This window comes from Aptenodytes forsteri, unplaced genomic scaffold, assembly GCF_000699145.1.
Source record: "Aptenodytes forsteri isolate BGI_AS27 unplaced genomic scaffold, ASM69914v1 Scaffold15, whole genome shotgun sequence".
Classification (NCBI taxonomy): domain Eukaryota; kingdom Metazoa; phylum Chordata; class Aves; order Sphenisciformes; family Spheniscidae; genus Aptenodytes; species Aptenodytes forsteri.
Window position 1 is genome coordinate 7,431,157 of NW_008795129.1, and position 15,345 is coordinate 7,446,501.

At 40.1% G+C, this 15,345-nt stretch overlaps 1 protein-coding gene across 2 annotated transcripts in view; it reads right to left on the reverse strand.

The window, feature by feature from the left end:
• Positions 1–15,345, reverse strand: part of PANK1 (pantothenate kinase 1) — a 51,291-nt gene that overhangs the window by 13,432 nt on the left and 22,514 nt on the right. For both annotated transcript variants that reach the window (XM_009277753.2, XM_009277754.1), the window contains one exon: positions 6,534–6,886. In XM_009277753.2, the coding sequence (XP_009276028.1) occupies positions 6,534–6,886 (353 nt within the window). The remainder of the gene's footprint in view (positions 1–6,533; positions 6,887–15,345) is intronic.

Genomic DNA, 15,345 nt, shown 5'->3' on the forward strand with positions numbered 1-15,345 from the left:
TGCTTTCTTTCATGTATGATATTCATAGCAGACCGAAAAAACTATTTTCCTGTGTTGTTGCAGCAGTCTGGTTTTCATTTTTGGAAGGAGCAAGACCGGCATCAGTATTCCACGTCGGTCTGCCTTCAGAGAACCGCAAGCTCTGCAGCCACCAGACCCCTGAGGCTCCAAACAGCCCAGTGAGCCCCCACTGTTCTTGTTTCTAAACACAAGTTAGGGCACAGTTGCAAGAAATGTAGTAACCCAGTCTTGTACAAGCAGCCATGACAGAGCCAGGGTCAATTCCCAGTCCCTTTCCCTGTATATAGAACAGCTCTTTCTCTATTCGTTTCTTTGCTCGCAATGACTCAAGCAGCAAAACTGCATCACAAAATAGATGTGCCTGTAAACATCGTAACTAAAGTATCAGTAGGCAAATGTTTTTTTCCAGTGCCATCAACTGACCTACCACACTCTACTTGTCCTCATCTTTCAGCTGTTCAAACCACCTCTCCTTGCAGGAACTGCAGTTTACATGCAAAAGTGCAAAACAAAAACAGGAGTTGTGTGTAGAAGCACATTTTAATTGGATGTTTTTCCCAGAACTTTTTACAGAATGCATTTGCAGATATTTTCCAGCCCTTTACAATCCCTAATGTAAGGGCAGACAGCATAATGGTCAACTTGTGCTGCTCTGCACTCCTGTAACTATATTCAGCACAATGCCTCTCTAGAAAAGTTTTGTGTCAGGAAGTTGTGCTACGAGAGGAAGAACTGCAGAACAAAGTAGTGTACAGGACCCTGGAGGGAAAATTTATGATGGTTACAGGGAAACCATACGTACATTTTTTCAAAGAACAATGTTTCTACATTATAGCCAGATTGTAGAAATTCCTCTTTATTTTAGACTGTTTTTTAAACATCAGGGGAGGGGAGGGAACAAAACACTTTGGACCTCAAGGAACTCTTCAGGACCATCAAAAGGAGGGACTCAGGACTTTAACCATGTTTACAAGCGAGTGCAACACAGCAAGTAAGTAATGAACACCTCCCCATGACAGTTCACACTCCTGCAACAAACTCCTGAAACCCAGCTGATTTCAAGGATACACAAAAGGTCTGTTGTTACTATGTACAGATGCTATTCTAAAGAGAATGAAAGCCCACCTCTTGTTGTACACTTGCAAGAAATGCTGGAAAACGGTACTGCCTGTTCAAGTTTAGGGTTTGGTTTTTTTTTTTAAATAATATGCATAATGTCAAACAATTTTTAGCTGTATTCAAGTACCAGACAGTATAAAAGGAAAAAAATGTGGTACCAACTTGCTGCTGCTTTGAAGTATGGAAGCACAGAAGTCAAAGACTTGTGTCATGTTTGTTTCTTTATGGGTGAGTAAATATTTCCACCTCAGCAAAGAAAACATGAAACAGCCCAGTCCTCAAGAAGTGAGCTGAGGGCAGCCATGACATATGCAGCACAGTTGAAGCCTAATGGATCAACATTGGTGTGCAGACATCTTTACAATGAAGCTCCAGCTCTTGAAAGATTTCACCCAGTTTGAATTTTCACACTGTTACCGAGTTCTGGTGGGCGCAGGAACGTCCAAACCTAGATGCAGTTACAAGTTCATCTGTCTCTTGGACTTTCAATCAGAAATAAGAATTTTTTTCTGTAAGAAACTGTTAGGAACATAACGTCTTGCACGTTTTTAATTATCAACTGCAACAGCCTCATTTACTATATCACTCTGGCTTTTATATGCCTTCTGGGCATTGCTCCACTTTTTATTTCTTATAATAGCTTACAGTCTAACTGTTCCTTCCCTCTCCTTCCCATTACCTCTCCTCCATTTTCATTAAGATGCACTTTGCTTCCTTTATATTTTGATTGTCTTCACCTCAACACCCAAACCTGCTTCTTTTTGAGCTCAGATGAGGTACTCCCCCCAGCTCATTCCACACCCTGAGGCTGGGAAATATCCACTCACATTGAAACAAGACAAAGTCTAATGCAAATAAAGGGTAAGCCCAACATTCTCTGAGGCAGAAGGAGATAGACTCTGCACCAGCTTTGGGCAAAAAAAGCACTAGTCTGGGATCCTCTGCAGAGGATCTGCCCTCTCGCCCAGCTAGCTGTAAGGATCTCTTCCCTCTCTTGACAGGAAGAAGATGCACATTGCTTCTCCCCATTCCCTCTGTAGAGTTTCCTAGCTTCTTGTGGTGGTGGTAACAGAAGGGATCATGGTTACTTCACCCGTTCTCTGGATGCCACTTGCAACTCCAGCCCAGTCTACACACTACAGGCCAGCACCTATGGCCTGAGCAGCAGTGTCCAGCCTCCTCAAGCAAGTGAGGTGCAAAAAAATTTTAGTGTCTTACGCTAACCTAGAGTTACACAGCTTACTCATCCTACAACACAGGACAAATGTGTTGTTTAAACAAGTTTACTTGTTTTAAGATAAATACAGTCTACAAATCATCCACAGGCATTCGGTTCATACCACAAAGTCAAGCCTTAGAATCAGCTAATAACTGGCACATGGAAATCACTCTCCAACAGCCAAGCCTACTCTTAAAACATTTTTCGTACAGGTTATGGGGAAGGTCAAGGCCTGAGTTTAAGTTTGTGTTGGCAACAGATTTCCTTCCTCCCCTGCCCCAAATGTTGTTTATTAAGTGATTGGTTTTTGGCCCAGGCCCTGCTTCCACTGAAGCCAGCAGTAAAATTTCTGTCAAGACAAGTCAGGTTCTGTAGGTGTCTGTTCAGGAAAGGAATACAGAGATCCCACCTTTAAGCCACTGCAATCGACAGGAATTTTGCAATAGAGCAGGTTTTAGACAAAAGTCTGAATAGTCCTTTCTTCCCTCATCCCTCATGTATCCTTTACATTGAGTTGCTTTACAAAACTGAGTGACAGCCTACGAATTTATTCCTCGTTACATTAACAGCACACTTTTGTGCAAGTAATGTGCGTGTGCTTTCATAGAGTATAAAGACATTTATATTACAGGTACACAAGCAAGTAAGTCTATGTACTCCTTACTTTTACAGAAGTGATGTTACTTGAGCATTTACAGAATATGCAAGGTGACAGTACGTAGTTGGGGAAAGGAGAGAGGATTATCAGAATAAGGTGACAGATTCATCCATGCCTTAACACCACTGTTACCTGAAAATAAAGTCAGCCAGCCATAAATACGAGTCATTCAGAAAGGGGGGAAAAAAAAACCCGAACAAAAAACAAAAACAAGAAAAAACACCTAGTCATTCAGAAAGGGGGAAAAAAAACTGAACAAAAAACAAAAACAAGAAAAAACACCCTAAGCTGGAAACGGTCCTTTTAGCGAATTACTTACTGATGCTCTTCAATGAACATTAAGTATAAACATATGGTTGGTAAAATTATTTCTGTGGTCTAGTTTAATGAATAAAGTCAGTTTTCCTGCTTCTAGGGGAAGCATTCAGATCTTAAGAATGAATCAAATGATTTGCCAGGCTACTGATCGTTATTGCCGGCAGTCACCAAGCAGTCCATGGAGACTTCTCCAGGTCTCCTCCTATCCAACGCTGTGGATCAACATGACAGGGAGGTCAGATTGCTAAACCTAGCTAGCTTTGTAGATTTAGTTGCCTTTCTATGGCACAGAAGACAGGCTTAACGTAAACAGAAGATGCTTCCCAATTTTATTTTATTTTTTAATACACAAAAGCAACAGAGATGTCTAGATCAAACCTATTTAACTCATTTAGGGATTCAGAATTAGACACTGGAACAGGCAAGTAACAACAGGGTGTTTGCTTGTCTATTTTAAGGAGAAAAAGGTGCTGTAATCTAAGAAGGATTCCTTCTTTGGGATTTGAATGCTGTTTTGCAATATGTTGGATCTTTTGTCCTAAATCTATGCAATCCTGAAAGTCCCATAAGCATTTAGAAATACCACAAAAGACAAATAACTTAAAAGCATGTACATCGGGAAATAAAGGGCCAGAACAAAAGCATGTTACCTATTATCAGTTTCATGAGTTTCCTTGAATTTAGCCAGATTTTTTGATGAAATTAAGAACATTCACAAACATACTTTAGTTTTTCCACATTGCTTCTAAGTTACAGAAACAGTAACATTTAAAGCCTCCTCCATATAAGGCATTATACAATATTGAATCCTTCAACAGCAGGATATTAGACTTGGCACATGTTCTCTACTTCCACAGGTGCATTAGAGTGATCAAATATTTGAAACAGACATTTAAATGCTTTGAGAGAGCAATCCTGAAGCTGTTGTCCAATGTCAATTTACAGTCAGCGGAACACACCGAGATAGCCAGCTGCTGTTACAATGGCTAATGAAGCATGACAATTTAAGTGCCAGTACCCAGGACACTCAGCCCTTCGAGAGAGATTAAGCAAGCAAACCTTCATGTAATGGATAGTATTTTGCTTCTGTAATACTCAATGGATATTACAGTTTGAGCCAAGAAATATTTGCTATAAAGGAAGGTGTGGGACTGGAGAGCTGTAAGAAGAGGTGTCCAAAACACTCACTTAGGTGTGAGTGCACTTCATGGATTGCTTTATGCTACAAGACACCCTAGCCAGCCTTTATTGTTTTTCTTAAACTACCTACAAGTGTCACAGCACAGAGAATGTTAACTAACACTGCAGAGATGTGGGATTGCATGCCTAAGTCCATCACTAATTTGCTGTGTGACCTTATATTTTTGTACAGTAGCTAGCAAAACAGCCCCAACTTCAGTTGCTACATTGACTATATTGCAGCTGAGATGACAGAGACCGGTCCCCCACTGTAAATTGCATATTTATGCTAGATAAAGCCAAAGCTATGGAGAGAAATGCCTAGCTGTGATAGCCACCAGGTAACTTCCAGCTCAATTCTGCAGCTGTGGGAGCGAGGGACATGGAATTCCTTATTAAGTAAGCAACTCTAGCTGTTATTACATGACGCAGGAGAGATGAATTTGGGAAAACTGACCATTCCAAAGGGATAGTCAGCCTCTTCAGAAAGTCTCAAAGTGACCTCCCATTGTCACTAGAGAACGTGACCTGAATCATCCGCTGGACACATGGAAGTACACTCAAAAACCTGAACTGAGGCTACATTGACTAGCACTAGAACTCACCTCCTACTCTGGTGCCAACATCCTTAGACAATGCAAGACAAACTGAAACTTCTGAAGACTCAGTTGTCAGTAGGGGATTTACAATCAGCCGAAAGTACAAGAAATGTGGCACTAGTAGTGGACTACTACAGCAATTCAGAAACTTGATAGTCCTTCATTAGACTAGCTGCTTCCATGTCCAACATTTACTGAAAATGATTGCACAAGTGTAACAGCTGGAATTCATGTTGATCTCTTACAGCATTCTCTTTTCCCCTTAGGATCTTGGTCATCTGGTAGATGAGGGGTATTGACAAAGAAAAACCTCTTGTACTGCAGGAATGGATGCTTGGAGGTGAAAAAGAAGCATACAAAGCCAAAAACTACAGTCAACGGCAGTTGGTAAATCAGTATGATAGCTCCCTAGACTGAATCAGAGACAGAAAAGCAACTGATGTAACCTGTCATACCCAGCAGCCATCCCTCACCCTCAAGATCAGGTCAAAAGCTGGGGGCAGAAGTGTCAGGCCTGCCTGCCAAGTAAATAATTCACATTAATCTTAGTGAGACTGCTCTGGTACAGACAGACTAGTCATTCTTTTACAGAAAATAAATTGAGATATGCCCCAGTAGACACACATACACAACAGGCAACTGCCTCTCAAATGACTATTTCTCTCTAACGCAGTTTGTACAATGGCTCTCTATGCCTCTGTCGCCACAATCAATTTTTGCTGTGCACTCTAGTGCAGTCATTGGGGAGCTAGGACTATTGCCGAAGTTTATACAAACAGCAGCATCCCAATACTTCAGATTTACAGCAGCTTCCAGAGCTCCCTGCAGAGGTTATTTTTAAATTCTAAGGGATCTGGGACCTAGTCACCTCATGAACTGCCTTTCTTCACATGACATCCTCCCAGAATTGAAATCAAAAGCTAGCTGCTATTGTCATGATTCCATACACTGTTTCTCCCCCTGCTCCACACTTGGTCTTCCAGACTCTTGACTTAAGTCTGCTTGAAGATTAATACAAGGGGAAGGAAACCTGAATCTTATCTCCAGCCTGTATGGTTTCATTTCTGGTTTTCTAGTAGATATCCAGTTTGCAAGATGAGTACCTGTAGTCTCAGGCTTCTAGGTTGTCATAACACGCTCTTAGTTGATTATGAGGCATCTGATCATCACAGCTGTACTCTAAAAAAAATCACTTACTGAAGACATCATGCACAGTAATACTTCAGTAGAATACCTTCCCCTGTGCCCTCCACATTCTCAACAATTCCACCAATTAACAAATGTGAATTGATTCTGTTAGTCTTAACCAGTTAGGATGGACAAAAAAAAAAAAAGTTATTTGCTCTGCAAGTTCTAATAGAAGGACTCCCACGTCTCCCCAGAGTACTTCCCACTGAACCCATATGAACTGTTCACGTACCGTTCTAAAGTCCTCCTCAAACTTGTAAGCTCCACCTCCTGTGGCACAGAGCGTAGTGTGCAAACTGGAGAAGTTCTTTTCACTACCCATCTGTATGAACCTGTGCATGGCACAGCTGGGAAAGCGGATGAAGTGCAGGTTTCCTTTACGTCCACACATAGTCAAATTTTTCAGTTCAAGATGGACATCGCGAATGCCAGTTTTACCATAGGCTGTATTGGAGGTCAAGTATTTCCTAATGCTTTTCAGGTTTTCCACCTCCTCCTGTTCCTCTTCTGCAGTAATGTCCTTAGGTTCAAAGTAGACCAGTTTAACCAATGTTCCACCGATATCCATTCCAAACCATGGAAATGCTAAAGACAAGAGGGTTGGGGAGGAAGAAAGAGAAAGTCACTATAAATATACAGGTTAGCCATACCACTTAAAACATTTGCTGAATGACAATTCACTGCAGTCACAGTAGCAGCATCTGCTCCTGAAAGCCGGTGGTCACTTACATGTCCAATTCACATATATTAAACACCTCTCTAACTTAAGACTTCATAAAGCCTCAGTTAAGAAAAAGAATAAAGAAAATCTCAAAATACTCTTCTCTGGAGAAGCAGGTTTTAATAAAATGAATTTTTTTTTTCCCCCCAGGAAAACATTTTATTCTTCAGTCATCACCTCTTGACAGAGCACATTTACCTCATTTCACCCAGTCTGACTCCCAGCACCAATTCTTAAAATAGACTAAGGAGGGGAGAAGGAACAACCAACCAAACAGGAGAACAAGATTTCTCAAGTCACATTCCCACCGCGTAACATCCACAATTGCCTTTCCAAGACCAGTTGGAATTTCCAGAGTCTGAAGAGCAGCAATACATAACCCTCCCATTACGCTGAGAGTCTCCAGACTTCAAGCCACCAGAACTAGCAGCTCTGTTGGAACTATACCACCTGCATATATTAGCAGAAAGAGAATGAGCCGTTTTAAGTTCAATATTTACCACTGACAGTCCTTTTCTTTGAGCATAGACTCCCTTTGCTGGTATATGTGTTAACCTATCACACAACTATACAAGAAATGCCACTATTTGCTTCTCAGCATACATAGACTTGCCACAACCGGCCTAGGTCTACCAAAGCCTTTGTTCTGTTAATAGCAAGAGAAAATGACTATGGAGAACACGCAGACTGAACCGGGTTGGTCTGCCTGCTCTGCTTATATATACACGCATACATTTTAAATAGTAAGCCAGGTAATTTTATGAAGCAGTAAGAAGTGAGAATACAAAATCTATACACAGGTACTGCAGAAGGAGGCAGCTAGTAATGTTTCTCAGAGAAATTAAATTAAAAGTACTGAGTATGCGGCTAACATCTAAGATGCATTTCTAAAATAGCAGTCACACAGTCACCTCCCTGCTTTTAGGGAGAATCAGGCAGACTTGCTAGAAACATGATTCTACCAACTAGGGCATCCCCACTTAGTGTTGATACAAACTCCAGACCATGGACACCAGATGCATTATTGATTTTTCTGCCAGTGAACCTAAATGTAAACAACTTGGGGCAAGATTTTAATAAGCATAGGTGGTACTGATCACACTGTTCTTACTCACGTAATCACAGATCAGTATTAAGTTACTCAACTTCAGGCTGAAAGGAGCTTAGAGTCTTTTACTTCTTACCACAAGGGTCTCAGCATCATTCTTGTCTGGCTGAATAATTCAAAAGTCTAAATTTCACAATTGTTAATACCCTCCCCAACCAATCCTTAAAGGTCAGATGTTTAAAACGGTTATTTTGCTCCATTGCTGTATGCCAAATAATTGAATCATCAGTTTCTCCCCCCTTTCCCTAAGGACAAGGCAGGCATAATGCATAAGCTCCCATGAAGTAACTTCCTTACAGTTCAGTTTTTCTAAGAGCACCTACTATTATCTGTTGTAAAGTCTAATTTCTTCTTCCATGCCCTACAAGCTGCAAGACACAAAGACACTGAAATGAAGTCTAATTTGAGGTTTGGGAAGATACACCCTATGCAGATGCATCAGTGCTCCCTGAATGGGAAGAATTTGAAACAAGCATTTTTAAAATAGGCTTTATTTTAAAGAGGAAAAATATTTTACCATACACTAACCTGTAACTCAAACACTTTTGGAAGTACAAGGTAAACATTTAAGCAAAAGTGGTCTGGTCCACACTGTACAATACTACAATGCAGTGGAGCTCAGGATGCCAATCCCATTAGTGATTTACACAAATCTTTATTTAAGCTACTGAGAACTTTAATTACCTGTCCCACTGGAACAGTAAGTCTCCTCCTCAGATGTATCTTAATTATGCAAGCAGGAAGTTTAATTTTAAAAGCAGCATGGTTGGACTGTGCAATACAGAACCAAGCTGTAGCTAAGTGTAAGCCAATTTCCAATATTCTACATTAAGGGCATAAAATCTGCTACAGTCTACCTGTACCAACAGTTGCTTTTAAGCTATAGCGTAGATTTAATCTTTAAGAGAGCGAAGAGGCATTCCATCCTCCTATCAAACACAAGTCCAGCAATAAAAGCGTTAAGTACTAACAGCTGAGAGTTATTCATAAATGACTGTCAAGACATTTACTTTTACATCTTAACATTTTGAGGAGTCATAACTAAATCATTAACAAAGAATAAGTACTGTAGAAAACAACTATGAAGTTATTTCAAGTCTGTATAGCTCTTGGCATAGGTACACATAATGCTCACATTTAAAAAGCAAGCAGAAATATCAAGACGCTTTTTTTTAGTTTATTCTCTCTGTGAATCTAAGCTCCTTTCATTTTGTTGTGAGCTAAATGGAGAGCTGCAGAAAGAAAAGAACTCTGCTCTTAGAACAGCAGCAGTTTTCTTCAGCACAAAGAGCACAAGATCAGTCCACAACAACCGATATTTCAGTTATGCAGAACAGCAGCTTAGTTTTCTTCACAGCTGCTAACACCAGCTATCTGTTGGAACTACTTGCAATAAAGACGACAATTATTTTCCCTGGTTGACCAATTAGGACAAAAAACAAGTCTCAAAGTTCCTGACAAGTCCCACTGAAATTCATGTAACTTCTGTACAATTAGAGTGACCGTAGAAACACTTCTGTACTCCAGCGATTATTTAAAAAGTTTATTCATTGTATCTTTTGTTCCTATCAATATGTTCCAAAACAAAATGCACCACTGAAGCACCATCAGTTCTTTTCAGTATCTTTAGATAACCCACCTTAGCTGGTACCTATACACTTGTATAGGTATATATATATACCTATACACTATACCTATACAACTCTCCTGACACCACTGAATGCAGTGCTAATGGGAGCATGCATGCAGACTGCAAGGTGCTCCTGGGTTTTGCTGCATCCCTGAATACAGGGCCATTCAGAGGCCACCGAAAATCATTAGGGCCCTCACTGCTACAACCAGGGGGTATGAAGAAAGAAAGGTATTTGTGTAGATACAGTCTCCACAGGCTTGAGGGAAAATGGGGGGGAAATAGTGGGGTTTTTTTGTTTGTCTGTTTGGGGTGGTTTGTTTTTTTTGTTTGTTTTAAACTGGAAGTCCAGCATTTCATTGATAACCTGAATAAATGTCCAGTTTCTTGAGTTATTAAAAGCCAGGAAAGCAAGGAGAAGAAAGTGAAATCTGTCACATCCACATCTTCGACTGATAACAGTTATTCAAAACTGTGTGATTTGCTATGAAAAATGAAGACACTGGATATGCTGCAGAAATGCTTTCACAATGTAAAAAATGCACTTCTTAACTAGAATTGTCTGATAAGACTGTTATGAGCTGGTTTCTCTCTTCTCAAAGTCAGTATGCAATACACCTATTGGATCAATGCAATCTATTACTGTGGAGAAAATAAAACTATTCTACTGTATTGCTACACTGCAGTAAGTCATAAAAAACACCACCACTGTAAAATCTAGTTCTAGGTCCCATAGAACTGATACAGAAGGCATCAAGATGAATCATGCATTCTTAAAAGCCTAGCATAAATCAAAAGACTCCGCTTATCTTCTTAAGAAAATTAATTCTCTTTATGTTAAACTGCACAAACTACTTAATGGTTTGTTATCTTGAGATAAAAATCTCCATTACTCCAAAATTTAGCTGCAGAAGCATGTGACAATGCAAACAGAAGGTATCTACAGCATTGCATAATTAGGTAATCCAATGCACATCAAGAGCTGTGCTATCTGGGGGAAAGGTTCACTCATGAGAAATTCCATGATACATTTCACCTAGTTTCTGCACAAACTTTGAAGAGTATGAACCTATGCGGCTATTCCTATAAGGCATGTTACGTTCAGAACTGAACACATTTGATTTTTAAAAATCCTGTGCTTAACATACACTATAAGGAGGGGGTGTGGAGGGTAAATACAAAATCGCAACACGGACAAGATCAGCAGAAGCAAGAATGAAAGGGAACTCCTAGGTCACTAAGTAACATTTCCCCCCATTAAAGAGGATAACCAAGGGTAATCCTTTTCATATGTTTAAACAACCACCACGTAAGGCTAGCTGAATCTTTTTACTCCTCAGCTCTTAGGAGGAGATTGTGCCTGAATTCTGCTGGTTAGAACTTTCTTCTCTCTACCTGGACCCTAGATTTATCCATGACCAATTTGCAGCAGTTTCTTCTTTTGCAAAACTGTTTCAGCTTATACATCTCTCTTATAAGTCCTGTATTTCCTTGAACACAGGCACAGTATCTCAATTTTTTATCACTGATTTGAATGGTAGTATCAATACTCTGATATCTTAGTCATAAATAATTCAGATGAAATATCTTAGGTTCAGCTGCTTTTCTTCCTGGACACACATATGATGAAATCCTATTACTTCATTTACATTTTTCATTTGCATTTAATTTGCATTGCTTTATGCGCTGATGATCTAAGAACTTCCTGTTTTAATTGGGACTGGAAGAGGGGAGACAGCATGCCAAAAATAAGAAATGGGGGGGGAGAATCAAAACGAGTCCCACGTAAGATGGGATAGTATTCTCACAGCTTCTGAAAGCTGCTTTCTATTAAAAAAGTTGATAATAGCTTACATATATTTTTTCAATTCCTTCTTCCTATTTTACACAGTTATTTTGAGCAATCCAAACACGTTGTAAAATAGAAGCATTTGTTTTCCTTTGAACAAAAATAGAATATATAGCTTAAAAAATTAATTAACTCTGCTTAGCAATGGAAGTTTCTTCACACCTTACAAAGCTAGAGCTAAATAAATCATGCACATATATCAGACGAAGCCTTCCAGTTCATTTTCAGCAGCAAGGGCTTATTGAATGTCTACCTCCTCACCAGAAAAAAAAAAAAGAAAACAACCACCCACAAAACACAAAAACACAAACCAAACCAAAAAACTTCAAACCCAAAAGCACAGAGCTGTTTGTGAAACAGTTGTGACCATTCACACAAATGTAGTCATATTACCACAAACTGATTTCTGAAGGTAGCACTGGGAGACTAGGTCACTACCTAGCCCGTACAGCTTCATTAAAAAACCCTAACAAATGGAAGCCAAACTTACGAGGCTACAAGAAGCAAAGATTAGCTATCAAGAATCTCATTCTTGGATCTAACAGCCCAGACTGATGGAAGTGATTTGCTTAACTTTCCCATTCCTGTTGGAAACACATTATCTTGTTGGTAAGGCAGATACGCAATTTTAACTCGCAGGATGCTGGACCACAACACACCAACTAGTTCAGTTTGTCATGACCAGTCCTATTCCTTAGGCAACCCTCACTTCCACCTTCATTAAAAGCAGATGGAGACTAACTTTACACAGCATGTCACCTGAAGAAATTCTTAAGATTAAAAGATTGTGGGATATTCCAATGCCTTGGACAAAATTTCAGTAACCGATAATGTTGTACTTACTGTGTCAAACAATAGCAAGACCAAACCCATTTTCACTCCTGTATTCTTCACTAAAATATACTATATAATCATGGCATTCTCTATTTAACATCACCGCAGGTGAAGACAACCCTAGGTTCTTCACAGGTTCCACCTGGCCTAAAGTAGTACTACATAACCATGCTGCAGCCAAACATCACAGGTGTAACAACCTGAATACCGGCCAAAAGTGTTCTTTACTGTGGAGGGCTTAGAAATTAACCATGGCAATTACAATGCATATTAGCTGTAAACGGTCACACTGCCTCAAAACACACATTCTTTGACCCCTAACAACTACCAACTGACTCGGGGTGAGAAGTAAGATGCTGATTGGAATAGAGACCCCAAAGCTTTCCCTTAATTTAAGAAAAGCAATAGAATTCAGATGTCCAGCTGGCTTCCTCCCTATGTCTGATGTAGAATAATGCTGTGAAGCACCAGTCTAGTTAACCGCAGTGCTGAAATCTTTGTCCTTACTTGGCTACAATGCTGTTTCACTGGGATCGATGAAGGCACTTAACTGCTCTTTTTCTTTCTTCTGTTCAAAGATCACCTTTAAGCTGAACAACATGACACTTCAGCAGGCTTTTGAAATTTGCAGAATTCACACCGTTTCAGTATTTTATTCTCTTCTGGAGCGCTTCACAGCGCAAGGCATCATTACAGATAGCTTTCTGTATTGCTGTGATACAGAAAGGTAATACAAACCCTAGTCTCACAAAGGGTCTGCACTAATGATTGAACCAGAAAACTGACATAAGCCTAATATCCCTGAAAACTCATCTAGTTCAACTAAGAAAAAAAACAAAAGCAAAGACAAGCTTCTCAGCAGAAGCAGCAGGAGGTGAGTCAAAGGGATAAAAGTTAGTCCCCAGATCCTCTCACCGCAGGCTAATCAGCGAAGCACGCTGGTTCCCTTCTCAGAGGAGAAAAAGACTTGGGAATATAGATGTCTACCTCACTTTGGCAGAAAGTAAAAGCAATCAAGAAAACATATAATTTATAAGGATTTAAAGGAATAATTGCTGCAGAAAGATAGGTTTCATTTGTTTAATTATTGGGAAATGACAATTATCTCATTATCTTTTCCACCACGCAAACCAAACCCCACAATCAATACTGAAGTCTTACATGCCATGTGGCAACTGCACTTCATTTTGCAATGTGTCCTTAAGCACAGAACAAACATCTGCAAAGGCTGGGATTAAATACAAAAACCAGTAAAACGGGACTGTGTAGTATTCACTAGAGATGGATACAGTGGAAAGCTATGCAGCACCAAGAGAATTTGAGTATAATTTAACGAATTTTTTAAGCTGGTGACAATGTGCTATCATATTTTCCTCCAAGGCTAATACTAAATTGCAAATCTATTCTTGTACAAAATAAACCATATAAATTAAAAAGTATAAGATCAGCAAGAATTATTTTATTCAGCAAAGAAATTGCCCACAAAACAGTTCTACGAAGCACTTCCCTCACCTGCTGTTTTCATTAAAGCCTCATTTCACTAAAACCCCACAACTGAAGACTCGGTTGTCATACATCTTGGGCAATACAGCCAGTCACCCTACGCTCTTTACTCTGACGGGCTCTTTTCCCCCTCAAGATGGGAGGGAATCCAAATTCCTCATTCTTTCTTATTCAAGTGATTACATGAATCCCCAAAAGCCTTATTCTTTGCTTCAAAACAGTTTTTACTATTACGAAGAGTTTGATATGCAAGTGCTGACTCTTCTTAGTTACACCAAATCAAAATGTAAGTTCTGCAGTTTTTGTTCCCGAATGAAAGTGTGAAGCTGGACAAAGACTACAAAACCAGTCTGTGACAGAGAATGATTTAGTGACCAACACATTAAATTTGGTAGAAGACTAAATTAACTATCAACAGGTACTGTAAGCACTACATGATTAATCAATACAGAGAACATTCTAAGGGAAAGCGGTATGTGTAGCTCAGCAAAAACATTTAGAAAGCCAGAGAAGGTACTGGCTAATAAGTAGCCCTGTGAAAGCTGCAGCTCTTCGAGGCTGTTTCTGACTGTTTTGTTCTGCTTGTACAGAAAAATTTTTAAGTATTCAATTCAAAAGAAAGAAAAAAAAAAATCCAGAGTAGCTGAATGCACACTACTTCCTACTGAGTAGAAACATCTTTAAGTTTTGGCAGTGGGTAGCTGTGATCCTGACTATCCCCAATTACCCTTTCGGAACATGCCGAACTTTTAACAAAGAAGCGAACATTTGTTGGCTTCATTCGAAGGTCTAGTGAAGTGAGAGTGCAGAGAAACCGAGTACTTTTTCCATTAGATTGTTTCACGTGTAGAGTTTACCATGGAATTATTCAATAGCTCCACACCTACATATAGGAAGTTAGCTATGATCAAGTAAGTAAAACATACTATTAATCAACAAACCTTATAGAATTAAGTACATTACAAATACGGATGTCTGAGACTCATAGCCTTAAACCGAAACATGAAGCGGACAGCCAGTTCACTAACACCTCCCAAACCAACCAACCAAAAGCCACAGGCGATGCTCTAAAGAGCGTATTACAAATTTATCGTGTTTGCAAGCATCTTCTTCCCCCGCCCCCCCACGTCAGAATAATTTGCACTCGGCTCCCCGGTCTACTTTTTTCTTAATTCTAACAACGTTTGGGGAAGGAGCATGTGCTAAGACCGCAGAGCCTTCCCAACGCACAGGAGCGCCCAGGTCGACCCCCGCGTTACTTACAGTGCTGCTTGGGCACTATGAGCTTCATGGGCGCGTCCGGGAGGCGGCGGAGGCCGGCAGGACCCTGGGCGCCGCCCGACGCGGTGCTCGGCGCGGCGCAAAGCTGGCGCCCGCCGCCCGCCCGCGTTTGTGCCGG